The sequence below is a fragment of the Chiloscyllium punctatum genome, chromosome 10 (assembly GCF_047496795.1).
Source record: "Chiloscyllium punctatum isolate Juve2018m chromosome 10, sChiPun1.3, whole genome shotgun sequence".
In the NCBI taxonomy this organism is placed as follows: Eukaryota; Metazoa; Chordata; class Chondrichthyes; order Orectolobiformes; family Hemiscylliidae; genus Chiloscyllium; species Chiloscyllium punctatum.
In genome coordinates this window covers 110,672,380-110,685,579 of record NC_092748.1, presented here as the reverse complement: position 1 = coordinate 110,685,579, position 13,200 = coordinate 110,672,380, and the positions used below count along the sequence as shown (strand labels likewise).

At 46.1% G+C, this 13,200-nt stretch overlaps 1 protein-coding gene across 2 annotated transcripts in view; it reads left to right on the top strand.

Annotated features, from left to right (window-relative positions):
- Nucleotides 1-13,200, top strand: part of arhgef49 (Rho guanine nucleotide exchange factor 49) — a 153,369-nt gene that overhangs the window by 97,329 nt on the left and 42,840 nt on the right. For both annotated transcript variants that reach the window (XM_072579936.1, XM_072579937.1), the window contains exon 2: nucleotides 7,704-9,486. In XM_072579936.1, coding sequence (XP_072436037.1) covers nucleotides 7,832-9,486 — 1,655 coding nt within the window. In that variant the 5' untranslated portion in view covers nucleotides 7,704-7,831. The remainder of the gene's footprint in view (nucleotides 1-7,703; nucleotides 9,487-13,200) is intronic.

Sequence of the window (13,200 nt, the reverse complement as noted above, 5' to 3'; positions counted from 1 at the left end):
CCCCTACCCTGTATTACCCCTGACTAATGCACTTAACACTGTGGGCAAGTTAGTATGCAATTCCCCTGACTTGTACATCTTCGGATTTTGAGAGGATACCCTTGTGTCTGCGTGGGTTTCCTCTGGGTGCTTGGTTTTCTCCTAAATCCAAAGATATGCAGATTAGGGTGGATTGGCCATGCTCCATTGCCCATAGTGTTAGGTGCATTAGTCAGAGGTATTAGAGGGTAGGGGAATGGGTCTGGGTGGGTTACTCTTTGGAGGGTCAGTGTGGACTTGTTGAGCCAAATAATCTGTTTCCATACTGTAGGGAATCTAATCTAAACTAAAACTATTTATGCAAATCACTTTAAAAAGTAATTATTGAATCTGCTTCCACTGCCCTGTCAGATGATTTACTCCAAAACACAACAACACAATGAATAAAAATAAATTATTTTTATCTATTTTTGGACAATATTCAGGTTTAGGCTGATAAGTGGCAAGTACCATTCATGTCACTTGAAAATGGGAGTAAAATGCAGGCTGGCAGGGAATGTCATGGCAGAGGAGGTAGTGTAATGGCAATGTTACTCGATTAATAGTTCAGGCAAATGCACTCAAACGTGGATTCAAATCTCATTGTAGCAGCTGGTGGAATTTAAATTAAATATTGTTTCATCTGTTCACTGAATGTGAGCATCATTAACAAGTTCAGTATTTATCACCCAACCCTAATTACCTAGAATTAGGTGAAGAGCTAACTAAACTGCTGGTCTGGAATTACATGTAGACCAGACTGTCTTCCTTAGGGGTGGCACGGTGGCACAGTGGTTAGCACTGCTGCCTCACAGCGCCAGAGACCCGGGTTCAATTCCAGCCTCGGGCGACTGACTGTGTGGAGTGTGCACCTTCTCCCCGCGTCTGCGTGGGTTTCCTCCGGGTTCTCTGGTTTCCTCCCACAGTCGAAAGATGTGCAGGTGAATTGGCCATGCTAAATTGCCTGTAGTGTTAGGTTAGGGGTATGGGTGGGTGGCGGGTCGGTGTGGACTTGATGGGCCGAAGAGCCTGTTTCCACACTGTAATCTAATCTAAGAGTATTAGTGAACCAGATGAGTTCTTACCTCAATCATCAATGGACAATGGTTACACAGCCAGCTTTTAGGATTCAAATTTCGCAAGCTGCTATGATGTGGTTTGACTCCATGCCCCTAGAGTATTAACCCGAGTTTCTGAATTATGAATCCAGTGACATTACCACCATACCACTGCCTCCTCTGCCATGTTTCCTACATTACAACTGAGTACACTTCAAATCTACTTCATTAATTCAGTTGAGGGAAATAATTTGGGGTGAAAGCTGATCTCATTCATGATGACCATGGAACCATCATTGATTGTTTTAAGAACCCATCTTGTTCACTAATGTCCTTCAGAGATGGAAAACTTTCACCTTTACCCGGTCTGGCCTACATTTGACTCCTGACCCATAGAAATGCGTTTGGCTCTTCATCGCCCTCTAACCCGATCTCGCAGGCTACAGTCAGTTCAAGGGTCATCAGGGATGGTCAGCAAATGTTGAAATTGTCAGCGACACTCAGATCCTGTGATAGAATGGAAGAAAATTGTAATTAATTCAAATGCCCTTCAAGGGTGGCACGATGGCTCAGTGGTTAGCACTGCTGCCTCACAGCACCAGGAGCACAGGTTTGATTCCACACTCAGGCGACTGTCTGTGTGGAGTTTGCACATTCTCCCGGTGTCTGCATGGGTTTCCTCCGGGTGCTCCGGTTTCCTCCCACAGTCCAAAGATGTGCAGGTTAGGTGAATTGGCCATGCTAAATTGCCTGTAGTGTTCAGGGATGTGTAGGTTAACTGCATTAGTGGGGGTAAATGTGGAGTGCTAGGGGAAATGGGTCTGGGTGGTTCCCTCTTTGGAGGATGGGTGTGGATTTGTTGGGCCGAATGGCCTGTTTCCATACTTTAGGGATTATGAGTTTCAAGCCATTGCCTGTTACTTAATGTGTCATTCTGTGATGTTGCAATGCAGTTTGCCCTTCAGAATTGGTCTATTTCCTTATGAAATCTTTTATATTGCTTCTGTGAGAAATAGAATCCATAGAGTGTAGAAACAGGCCATTCGGATCACTGAGTCCACAATGACCCTCCAAACAGCATCCCACCCAGACCCAGTCACCTATGTTATCCCTGTAATCCTGCACTTTCCCATGGCTAGTCTACCTAGCCTGCACAACCCTGGACACTATGGGCAATTTAGCATGCTGAATACACCTAACCTGCGCATCTTTGGACTGTGGGAGGAACCAGGGCACCCGGAGGAAACCCACGCAGACACGGGGAGAATGTGCAAACTCCACACAGTGTTGCCTGAGGCTGGAATCAAATCTGGGTCCCTGGAGTTGTGAGGCAGCAGTGCTAACCACTGAGTCACCATGCTGCCCACATGACAAGATGTTTTGTAAATGAAAGCTTTTTCTCCTGATAACCCTCTCAGATTACAAGTATTAGAAATTATCGTGACTGATATGTTTAGTCCTTAGGGACTGGTGTTGATTGAGAGAGTGGGCACTTTTGGATCAAGTAAACTAAACCCTTAGCACTTTGTGAGTGTACCAGGAGACCGGTGGGAATTCAGTAAAGGATCCCTGTAATAGATTAGCATAGGATTTAGGGAGATCCTCCCACTGGGTCAGGCTGCATGGACTTGCACCTGAAACCAATTTCCACGGATAAAAGACAAAAGCTGCCAGAAAGCATTCCAAACTGCTGAGATGAGGAGAAATTTCTTCATCCAGACAATCACAGAGTCTTACAGTCAGAAACAGACCCTTTGGTCCAACTTGTCCACGCTGACCAGATATCCCAATCTTACTTAGTCCTGTTTGCCAGCATTGATCCATATCCCTCTAAACCTTTCCTATTCATATACCCATGTGATAAACTGCATCTTCTTAAAGGAAAGTGCATCTTCTTGCTTGACTGCCTAATGGTTTTCTACTGTCACTTCAACCAAGTAGGCTTTATAGACCCAGTCAACAAAGGGGGATGGTGATATCAATCTATACAGTCATATACCTGCAGTGGTTGGCACTGCATGCTCAGTCAACATTTGAGTTCATTTGAAATTTGGCATTCTTGCACTTATCCTAAAGAATGCAGGATGAAAAGCTTCAACATCATGCTTCAGCAATAAAAATGGCATTATCTTCCAGAAAGTAGCGACCACCAGCGATACAAATGAATTGCCCCCTTGATTCCTGCGGGCTGGCTTACACACTTGTGATAGGTGCACACACTCCTTCCCACAGTGTTGATCAGCTAGAGATCATCAAGGTCATAGCTGATTGTAAAACATACAAGCACAAGAAACAGGAGGGGTAGATGCCATTCAGCCCTTCGGGCCCACTCCTCCATTCATTGTGACAATGGCTGACCCTCTCTCTCAACTCTATTCTCCCAACATCTCCTTGATTCCACTCAGAGAATTACACACCCCAGTCCTGACAGCACAACAGCTTTCAAACTTGGTCAGACAAGTATTATTTATGCTACAGTGCCAGGCAATGATCATCTCAAACAAGAGTGTAGCTAACTACCTCGACATTCACTGGCATTACCATGACTCAATCGCCCAATATCAATAGTGAGCAGAAACTGAACTGAACCAGCCATTGATCTTAAAGGAGGGATGGACTAAAACCTGACCAGGGCCAGGTTGGTAAAGAATTTGAGTCTACTGGAGGTTAAGGCAGAGGCCAATTCTTCAGTATACTTCCATGAAGTCACGAAGTGAAGCTTGAAGATTTTATCCCGAGAGAGCAGAAATGATATTGTAATCCACATACTGAAGTTCCACCAGCAAAGTAGTGTAATTTCTTTCTTAGATTTCCATTGATTGAGGTTGAAAAGCTTTCTGTCCATCCTGTAGACAATGTCCACACCACTGGGAAACTTGTTCTTGACAAGATGAAGAATGGTGGTGATGAAGTTGGAAAAAAATGTTAGAGGCAATGACACAACCCTGTTTGATCCCTATCTTGGAAGTCACAGCATTCTATTACATACTGCCATGAGCACCATTGCTGACACCTTGAATTTGGAGGAGATGAAAGATATTGGTGAATGTCATTGGACAGCTAGCCTTTGACAAGGTTCTTCCTTGGCACTTTGAGGAGAAAGTGAGGACTGCAGATGCTGGAGATCAGAGTTGAAAATGTGTTGCTGGAAAAGCGCAGCAGGTCAGGCAGCATCCAAGGAGCAGGAGAATCGGCGTTTCGGGCATCAGCCCTTCTTCAGGAAACTGATGCCCGAAGCGTCGATTCTCCTGTTCCTTGGATGCTGCCTGACCTGCTGCGCTTTTCCAGCAACACATTTTCAACTCTTCCTTGGCACTTCCTGTTTGACTGAGTCAAAGGCTTGGGTCATGTCATTGAAAGCTGTGTAGAATAGTTAGTCCTGATCCAGGCATTTTCCTTGGAGTTGCAAAACAGTGAAAATCATGTCCATAGTTCCACACTTTGGTCAGAAGACCACACTGGCTCACAGGAAGGATCTATTCTGAGACTGGGAGAAGGTGCTTAGTGAGGTGATGCTGCTGCTGGCGATGGAGAATAGGAGGATTCCTTGGTGGTTCCCACAGTCTGCTTTCTCTCCTTTCTTCAAGAGAGTGGTGATGGTAGAATCCCTGAGATCGGCAAGGATTTCTTCTTATCCCAGATTTTGAGGAACAGTTGACAGAGATGATTGGTAAGCTCTGCTCCTCCAAGTTTGAAAATCTCTGCTGAGATTCCATCTACTCCTTCACCTTTTCCATTCTTCATGTGTCCAATGGAGGCTTCCAGCTCTGCAACATTAGGTTGGAATGCAACATCATCATTGGTGGGGAGTTGGGGTATTTCCTCAGACACATCCTCGACTACAATTGTATTGCAATTTAAATATTCTTTGAAATGTTCCTTCCTTTGGAGGCTGATGTTCTCTGTCTCTCAAAAGGGGGCTCTCCTCACTCCGCACTGGTTTGAGGCCAAGGCTATTGGGTCTGTATATTGCCTTAGTGGCACTGAAGAAACATCGTGTATCCTGTGTCAATCATCAGGTTTTCCTCTCCAGAAAAAGTTGTAATCACCACCTTCTTCCCTCAGTTGCCCTTCGCCTACTCTTCAAGTCTCCTGCAGGGCAGTGGTATCAATGTGAAAGTGCCTGAACTTACCAGCAACAAGGGATGTTCTTCATTCCAGACCATTGTTTTGCTTGTTGTCCATAAGGGTTCCTATATTTCCAGGTTCCAAGACTGAGCTTGACTTTGGTTTCAGGCCACAGATAGATGAGCCCGCTCGATGCAATTTTCTAGCCAGGTTGATGATGGAACAGGGCACCTTTTCTAGCCTGTTCCTCATGCCAGGTGAGCAGAATGGATCCTGCTGCTCAACCAAGAAGAAACCTGCTGAAACACTCCCGTTTCTATTCCAGAAATGAAACAACCACGTCAAACTCCACCGCCTCTGCGCTAGTCTGAATCTAGGGACCTCTGGATCTCATAATCTCTTCTTGTCACCTCTCACCGACCACCGCAGGGGTTTGTTTTAGATTAGATTCCTTACAGTGTGGAAACAGGCCCTTTGGGCCAACAACTCCACACTGACCCTCCGAACAGCAACCCACCCAGACCCATTCCCCTACATCTAACACTATGGACAATTTAGCGTGGCCAATTCACCTGACTTGCACATCTTTGGACTGTGGGAGGAAACCAGAGCACCCAGAGGAAACCCACGCAGACACAGGGAGAAGGTGCAAACTCCACACGGACAGGTGCCCGAGGTGGGAATTGAACCCGGGTCCCTGGCACTGTGAGGCAGCAGTGCTAACCACTGAGCCACCGTGCCACCGTGTGTTGTGTGTGGTGGGTACAGGGTGGGGGAGTTTGAATTCCTCGAGATAGCTGCCTTGTGCGTGACATCTTTTAACTGCTGTTGCACATCAACTGGCAGACAGTCCTTGACAGAGGTAGATCTAATTCCATTGTAATGAAATCTTGATGAGTGGAGATCTCCTAACTGCTGTAGTGTTCTTCCGCTGTTGCTGTCATCGATATTATATGAGTATCTTCTGCCTGGATTACTGTTGATGACTTGTTCTGGATTGCATTTTGTCTTTTCCTCCCTCCAACCTTACTTATCATGGGTGGCCCTACCAGGAGTTGGAGATCTCCCAACAGCATTGCTGTCAGGATCAACAGAGCACTCAAACCTCTCACCTCAGCAAGATGGCAATCCACAGAACCATCTATAATATTTGTAATGTTGATGTTGGATTAGGATCAGGAGAATACTAACCCTAGCCCTGTCGCAGGATTTGTTGATTAATAGTTTGCAGAATGATGGATACACAGGAGTGAGCTCCAGGCTGGAGTTTAATCATGGTTTATATCTGTAATAATGAGTGATAAGGAGTGTACAAAAGACTGCAATTGTATTGAGAGATTCATATGCTTTATAGGTAGAAAAATAGATTCACAAGAATAAGTTACAGAATGAAATCTAATCAAGGAATCCAGGGTGGCCTTTATAGAATAACAGATCCAGAAAGTAAGCTGCAGCCTGAAATCTAATCGAGGGTTTCGGGGCTGTTTACATATAGAATAAGATACCTGGGAGTGAGTTACAGTCTGGAGTCTAAATGAGTGGTTCAGAATGGTTTACATACAGAATAACAGATACCACAAGTGAGTTACAGTCTGGAATTTAATTGAGGGTTTGGGATAGCGTATATATAGGAGAACAGAGATCAGGAGTGAGTTACAGGTTGGAACCTAATCAAGGGATTCAGAATGATTTGTAAATAGAATAACAGATTCTAGGAGTGAGTTATGGGCTGGAATCTATTTGAGAGGTTCAAATTGTTTATGTAAAGAATAACAAATACCCAGGAGTGAGATGCAGAATCTAGTCGAGAATGACTTGTATATAGAATAACAGATACCAAGAAGTGAGTTACATGCTGGAATCTAATCCAGGGGTTTGGGTGCTTTGTATATAGGATAGACACCCAGGAGTACATACTGTCATCTGATTGAGGGATTTGGGGAGGTTTATATGTACAATAACATATACCCAGGAGAGAGTTACAGACTTGAATATAATTGAGGGATTTGAGGTGGTTTATATATAAAATAACAGATACCTGAGACTGAGTTACAAACTGGAATATAACCAAGAGGTTTGGGGTGATTTATAAATAGAATAATAGACTCCAGGAGAGAGTGACTTACTGGAATATATTTGAGAGGATCAGGAGTTTTCTGTCCAGTTTGGGAAATCAAAAGATCCAAACAGAAACACTGAAGAGAGGAGTAGGCCATTCTGCCTAATGCACTGTTCAGCATTTTCTTGACTGATCTGCCATCTTGCTCTCTCCTAAAACCCTTTGACAATTTAGTCCCTTGAAATCTATCTATTTCTTTCTTCTATATATTCAGTGATTTGGCCTCCACAACCTTTATTGGCAGAGAATTCCACAGGTTCACCAATCTCCAAGTGAAGAAACCTCTCCTTGTCTCAGTCCCTATAATCAAAGGAGTGATTAAACACTGCATTCTACCAGAAAAAAAACCGTTTCATTTCGATGCATATTCAGTCAATGTGCTTTGTGTTGCGTGACATCATTGGGGACAATAGTAACAGTCTCTCTGTGTCTCTCTACAGCACGAAACTCCGCCTCCTCTCAACGTTGAATACCCTGGAGTCTGTTTTCACAGTCTTAATGCCAGATGTGAAGGTCAAACCCATTTGACTTTTCTGGAGCAGTAGCAGTCTTACCCATTCTGTGTGGCATGGACATTGGTCACTGTTCTGATGACCTGCCGGCGCACTTTCCTGTTCCAGAACCAGACCTCACCTTCCCAAGGGGAGCCGTTATGACATACACTGCAGGCACGAACAAGAGTCAGGGGGTCCCCTCTTTCCAGGACAGTGTCTCTCTGAGAGACGTAGGCTCAATGGGGTGTTCGGGTTCCACCCAGCAGTTGGCATGCTGCCACCTGGTGACGGAGCGCTCACTCTGCCATGCCGTGCCTGGGTGCGCAGTGGCTGTGGGCCCAGAGGCCAGGCTGTACAGGAGCTTGGAGAATCTCCACTGGACTGCGGTGGCCGAGGGAAACGCTCACTCGTTTAGCCCACCTTGCCAGGGCACCGGGAGGGAGTTCGTCTTCCACCACCGGACGACGAGCGATTGGTACGAGGTCTCGACAGGGCGCCCTGACATCAACAGCCTGTTGCGTGCTTGCATCAGTCCACGGTCAGGGAGGCCCGAGGTGGGACATTCACCGACTTTTGCCAAAGTGCCGCAATGGCTTTTCCCGTCAATGACTGAGAAGGTCCTGAACGGTGATGCTAAGAGGGGGCTGAAAGAGAAACTCCGGTTCCAGAGCCATAAGGCAACAGAGGTCAGCAAACCTGTCCGCCCTCAGGCCTTTCCTGAGGATCTTTCTGCTTCAAAAGACTGCACTGGAAGAGTGAACTACGGGCACTGCCCGTCGCGGTATGGCAAGGTCTTGAGCAACCCCTTGGCAAGAAAGCCCTCTCAAAATGGCTGCTCAGCTCCTCAGCAAAGGTCACAGCGATTGAGCAATCCTGCGGAGATCAAGGAGGAAGCCATGCGGAGATTGAAGCTACGCCGTCAGAACAGCACACCAAATCTGATAGCCCTCCCCTCCAAGGAGGAAGGTGGCGAAGTGGTCAAATCCCAGACCACAGAGCCACTGGCCGAGCCTGAGAAGAACATGCCCAAAGAGTTGTCAACAGCAGCGTCTGAACGGAGGCGAAACTTCAAGGCACGGGTCCACATTCCCTCGTTCGAAGAGTTCAAAAAGCTGAGGAAGAGGGAGAAATGCCAGGCTGTAAGCACTGACATCCAGTTGCAGGAACGCAAGAACTTTGCCACTCTCTGTGGCACAGTGAGGAGGACGACTGGTGGCAGTTGTCCATCACTGACTAAGATGGACCACCACAACCCGTGGAAGAGGCAGCTGACCAGATGCCAAGGACTCGCTTGCTGTGACCCCAGACCCTGCCGCTGTCAGCTGGAAGCCCAACAGCTTTGTTCACAGATTGGCCTTACGCCCACTGGGAACAGAAGCCCTGGGAAGGCCTCTCCAGCCCCACATATCCAGGCGACGACCAGCCTGGTGGAGCATCATGCTTCCCCAGACCCAATCTGCACCAGCCCGGCTCCTGGGTCACCCTTGCAGACAGAAGTGACTCTGCCCCGTGGGTGTGAGGATCTGGCGAAGAGGCCAGAGCCCACAAACCATGCAGGATTCAGTCAGGATTTCAACCACGTGGAGAAGAACATGGTAGGCGAGGCCCAGTTGTCGTGTTGCCCTTCGCTCCTGTTGGAAACGGCTGCCGATCTTTCTGGCTATGGCGTCAGGTTTCAGCAGATGAAAGACGGCCTGATAGGCTCAGCCATCGACCTCATCAAAAAAAGGTAAGGCAAGTTATTAACTCAACCTTTGACTTAAAACAGTTCATCATCACAGTCACCCAGATAGGCAGTCAACCATTTCTCAAGCTTAGAGTGGTGCTGGAAAATTGACATTTCGGGCAACAGCCCTTCATGAGGAGAGCTGATGAAGGGCTTTTGCCTGAAAAGTCAATTTTCCTGCTCCTCGGATGCTGCCTGACCTGCTGTGCTTTTCCAGCATCACTCTAATCTTGACTCTAATCTCCAGCATCTGCAATATCCACTTCCACCTAGTCAACCATTTGCAGCTATTTTCTGCAAGTTTATTGAACTTATTAAGTACCAGCAATCCGAATATGATGCTTTTGTTAATTAGACAAAGAGAGTGTGCAGCCATGAGAGATGAGAACAGTTCTCCAACCCCAAAGCTGTCCTGTAGAATGGAGGAGTGGGGCAGTAGTTTTGGAGTGGGAGAGTGTTTGTTCGCGACATCGTGCAGTCTTTGGTGGTAACAATCTTGCTTTTTCCTCGGACAGATATAGGGGAGCCCCTGGTCTTCTTTTAAGAAGACGGTAGCTCAATTGGTTAGTGACTTCATGATGCCAGGATGATCATTGTGCCCTTGCCCGTCTCCAAGCGACGGTTGGTTTTCATTCCTTCTAAGGACAAAAACGTAATATTTTCTAAAACACTGCCTTCACTGTAGGACGGTGGGGCATCTGATAAATACTTTATTCATCTTTGTAGAAGCCTGGTGACTGCTGTACCACAGTTAGGTGAGGTCTCTTGCTGCACAGGAAATACTAAATATAGAATACTAACAGAACATAGTTTTAAAGGGGACCCCAGTTTTCAATTGACCCTATGCCATCTTGACCAGGTAGTAAATTAATCACTTGCATATTTGACCCTTAGCAGCTACACAGCTTGCTCTTCCTCACTCCTCCTGATTACTTGGGAATTTAAGAAGCACTGGCAGGACCAATAATATCAATTGGGGGGAGGGGGGGGGTGGGGGGAGTGAGGACTGCAGATGCTGCAGATCAGAGTCGCAGAGTGTGGTGCAGCATCCCAGGACCACACTCTTCGACTCTGATCCCCAGCCTCTATTCCTGATGAAGGGCTTTTGCCCGAAATGTCGATTTTCCTGCTCCTTGGATGCCGCCTGACCTGCTGTGCTTTTCCAGCACCACTCTAATCTAGACATCGGTACTCTGCACATGGTGACCCAAGTGAATCCTACTCCTCTTCATAGTAAGGATTTTAACAGCAAATCATTAAAACATACATGGTTAGTGGAGGAATCCTGAGCAAACCACAACAGAGTGGGGGTATAGCATACAGGGATGGAGGGATAATGGTACAGGAATGGAGAGACAGTGAATGGGATTGTGAACAGGATGTGGGATAATGAACAGATATGGGAGAATAGTGAACATGGATGAGGGACACTGAGCAGGGATGGAGGGATAGAGAATGGTATAGGGAGATAAGGAATGGGGTGGAAGGATAGTGAACAGAGATGGAGAGATAGTGAACAAGGATGGGGGTTAGTAAACAGTGATGGAGATAGTAAACAAGGATAGAGGGATAATGAAGAGGGGGAGGAGGGAAGAAAGAAATAGAGATGAGGGAAAATGTAGTATGATCAATGTCTTATTTTGCTGTTTCCCTTCATTTTTAACTGTAATGCTACAGAAAAACAGCACTGAAACAAACCCTCCGGCCCAATTCGTTGATGCCAACGAGATTTCCTAAACTGAACTAGTCTCATTTCCTTGCATTTGGCCGATATCCCTCTAAACCTTTCCTATCCAAATGTCTTTTTAAATATTGTAATTGTACTCACCTCTACCAAAGTATATTCCTGTTAGGGTGAAAGGGAAGTGAAATAAAATGAAGGAGAATCCGAAGAGTTTTTACAAATGCATTAAGGACAAAAGGGTAACTAGGGAGAGAATAGGGCTCCTCAAAGGTCAGCAAGGTGGCCTTTGTGTGGAGCCGCAAAAAATGGGGGAGATACTAAATGAGTATTTAGTGTGGAAAAGGACCTGATCAGGTGTAGCCGAGAACTCTGTGGGAAGCGAGAGAAGTGATTGCTGGGCCTTTTGCTGGGAAATTTGTATCATCGATAGTCACAGGTGAGGTGCTGGAAGACTGGAGGTTGGCAAACGTGGTACCACTGTTTAAGAAGGGTGATAAAGACAAGCCAGGGAGCTATAGACCAGTGAGCCTGACCTCAGTGGTGGGCAAGTTTTTGGAGGGAATCCTGAGGGACAGGATGTACATGTATTTGGAAAGGCAAGGATAGTCAACATGGTTTTGTGCTTGGGAAATCATGTCTCACAAACTTGATTGAGTTTTTTGAAGAAGTAACAAAGAAGATTGATGAGGGCAGAGTGGTAGATGTGATCTATATGGACTTCAGTAAGGCGTTCGACAAGGTTCCCCTTGGGAGACTGATTAGCAAGGTTAGATCTCACGGAATACAGGGAGAACTAGCCATTTGGATACAGAACTGGCTCAAAGGTAGAAGACAGAGGGTGGTGGTGGAGGTTGTTTTTCAGACTGGAGGCCTGTGACCAATGGAGTGCCCCAAGGATCGGTGCTGGGTCCTCTACTTTTTGTCATTTACATAAATGATTTGGATGTGAGCATAAGAGGTACAGTTAGTAAGTTTGCTGATGACATCAAAATTGGAGGTGTAGTGGACAGCGAAGAGGGTTACCTCAGATTACAACAGGATCTTGACCAGATCGGCCAATGGGCTGAGAAGTGGTAGATGGAGTTTAGTTCAGATAAATGAGAGGTGCTGCATTTTGGGAAAGCAAATCTTAGCACGAATTATACACTTAATGGTAAGGTCCTAGGGAGTGTTGCTGAACACAGAGACCTTGGAGTGCAGGTTCATAGCTCCTTGAAAGTGGAGTCGCAGATAGATAGGACAGTGAAGAAGGTATTTGGTATGCTTTCCTTTATTGGTCAGAGTATTGAGTACAGGAGTTGGGAGGTCGTGTTGCGGCCATACAGGTCATTGGTTAGGCCACTTGGAATATTGCATGCAATTCTGGTCTCCTTCCTATCGGAAGGATGTTGTGAAACTTGAAAGGATTCAGAAAAGATTTACAAGGATGTTGCCATGATTGGAGGGTTTGAGCTATAGGGAGAGGCTGAATAGGCTGGGGCTGTTTTCCCTGGAGCATTAAAGGCTGAGGGGTGACCTTATAGAGGTTTACAAAATTATGAGGTGCTTGGATAGGATAAATAGGCAAAGTCTTTTCCCTGGGGTCACGGAGTCCAGAACTAGAGGGCATAGGTTTAGGGTGAGAGGGGAAAGATATAAAAGAGATCTACAGGACAACTGTTTCACACAGAGGGTGGTACCTGTGTGGAATGAGCTGCTAGAGGAAGTGGTAGAGGCTGGTACAATTGCAACATTTAAGAGGCATTTGGATGGGTATATGAATAGGAAGGGTTTGGAGGGATATGGGCCGGGCGCTGGTAGGTGGGACTAGATTGGGTTGGGATATCTGGTCAGTATGGACGAGTTGGACCGAAGGGTCTGTTTCCATGCTGTACATCTTTGTGACTCTATGACTCTATAACTCCTAGCCTCCTATGCTCCAGGGAAAACAGTCCCAGCCTATCCAGCCTCTCCTTATAGCTCAAACCCTCCAGTCTAATTGCAATAGGTCTATGTTTTCTAAAGCTTTTTTTGGTCTTGTGCCTTTAGAGTAA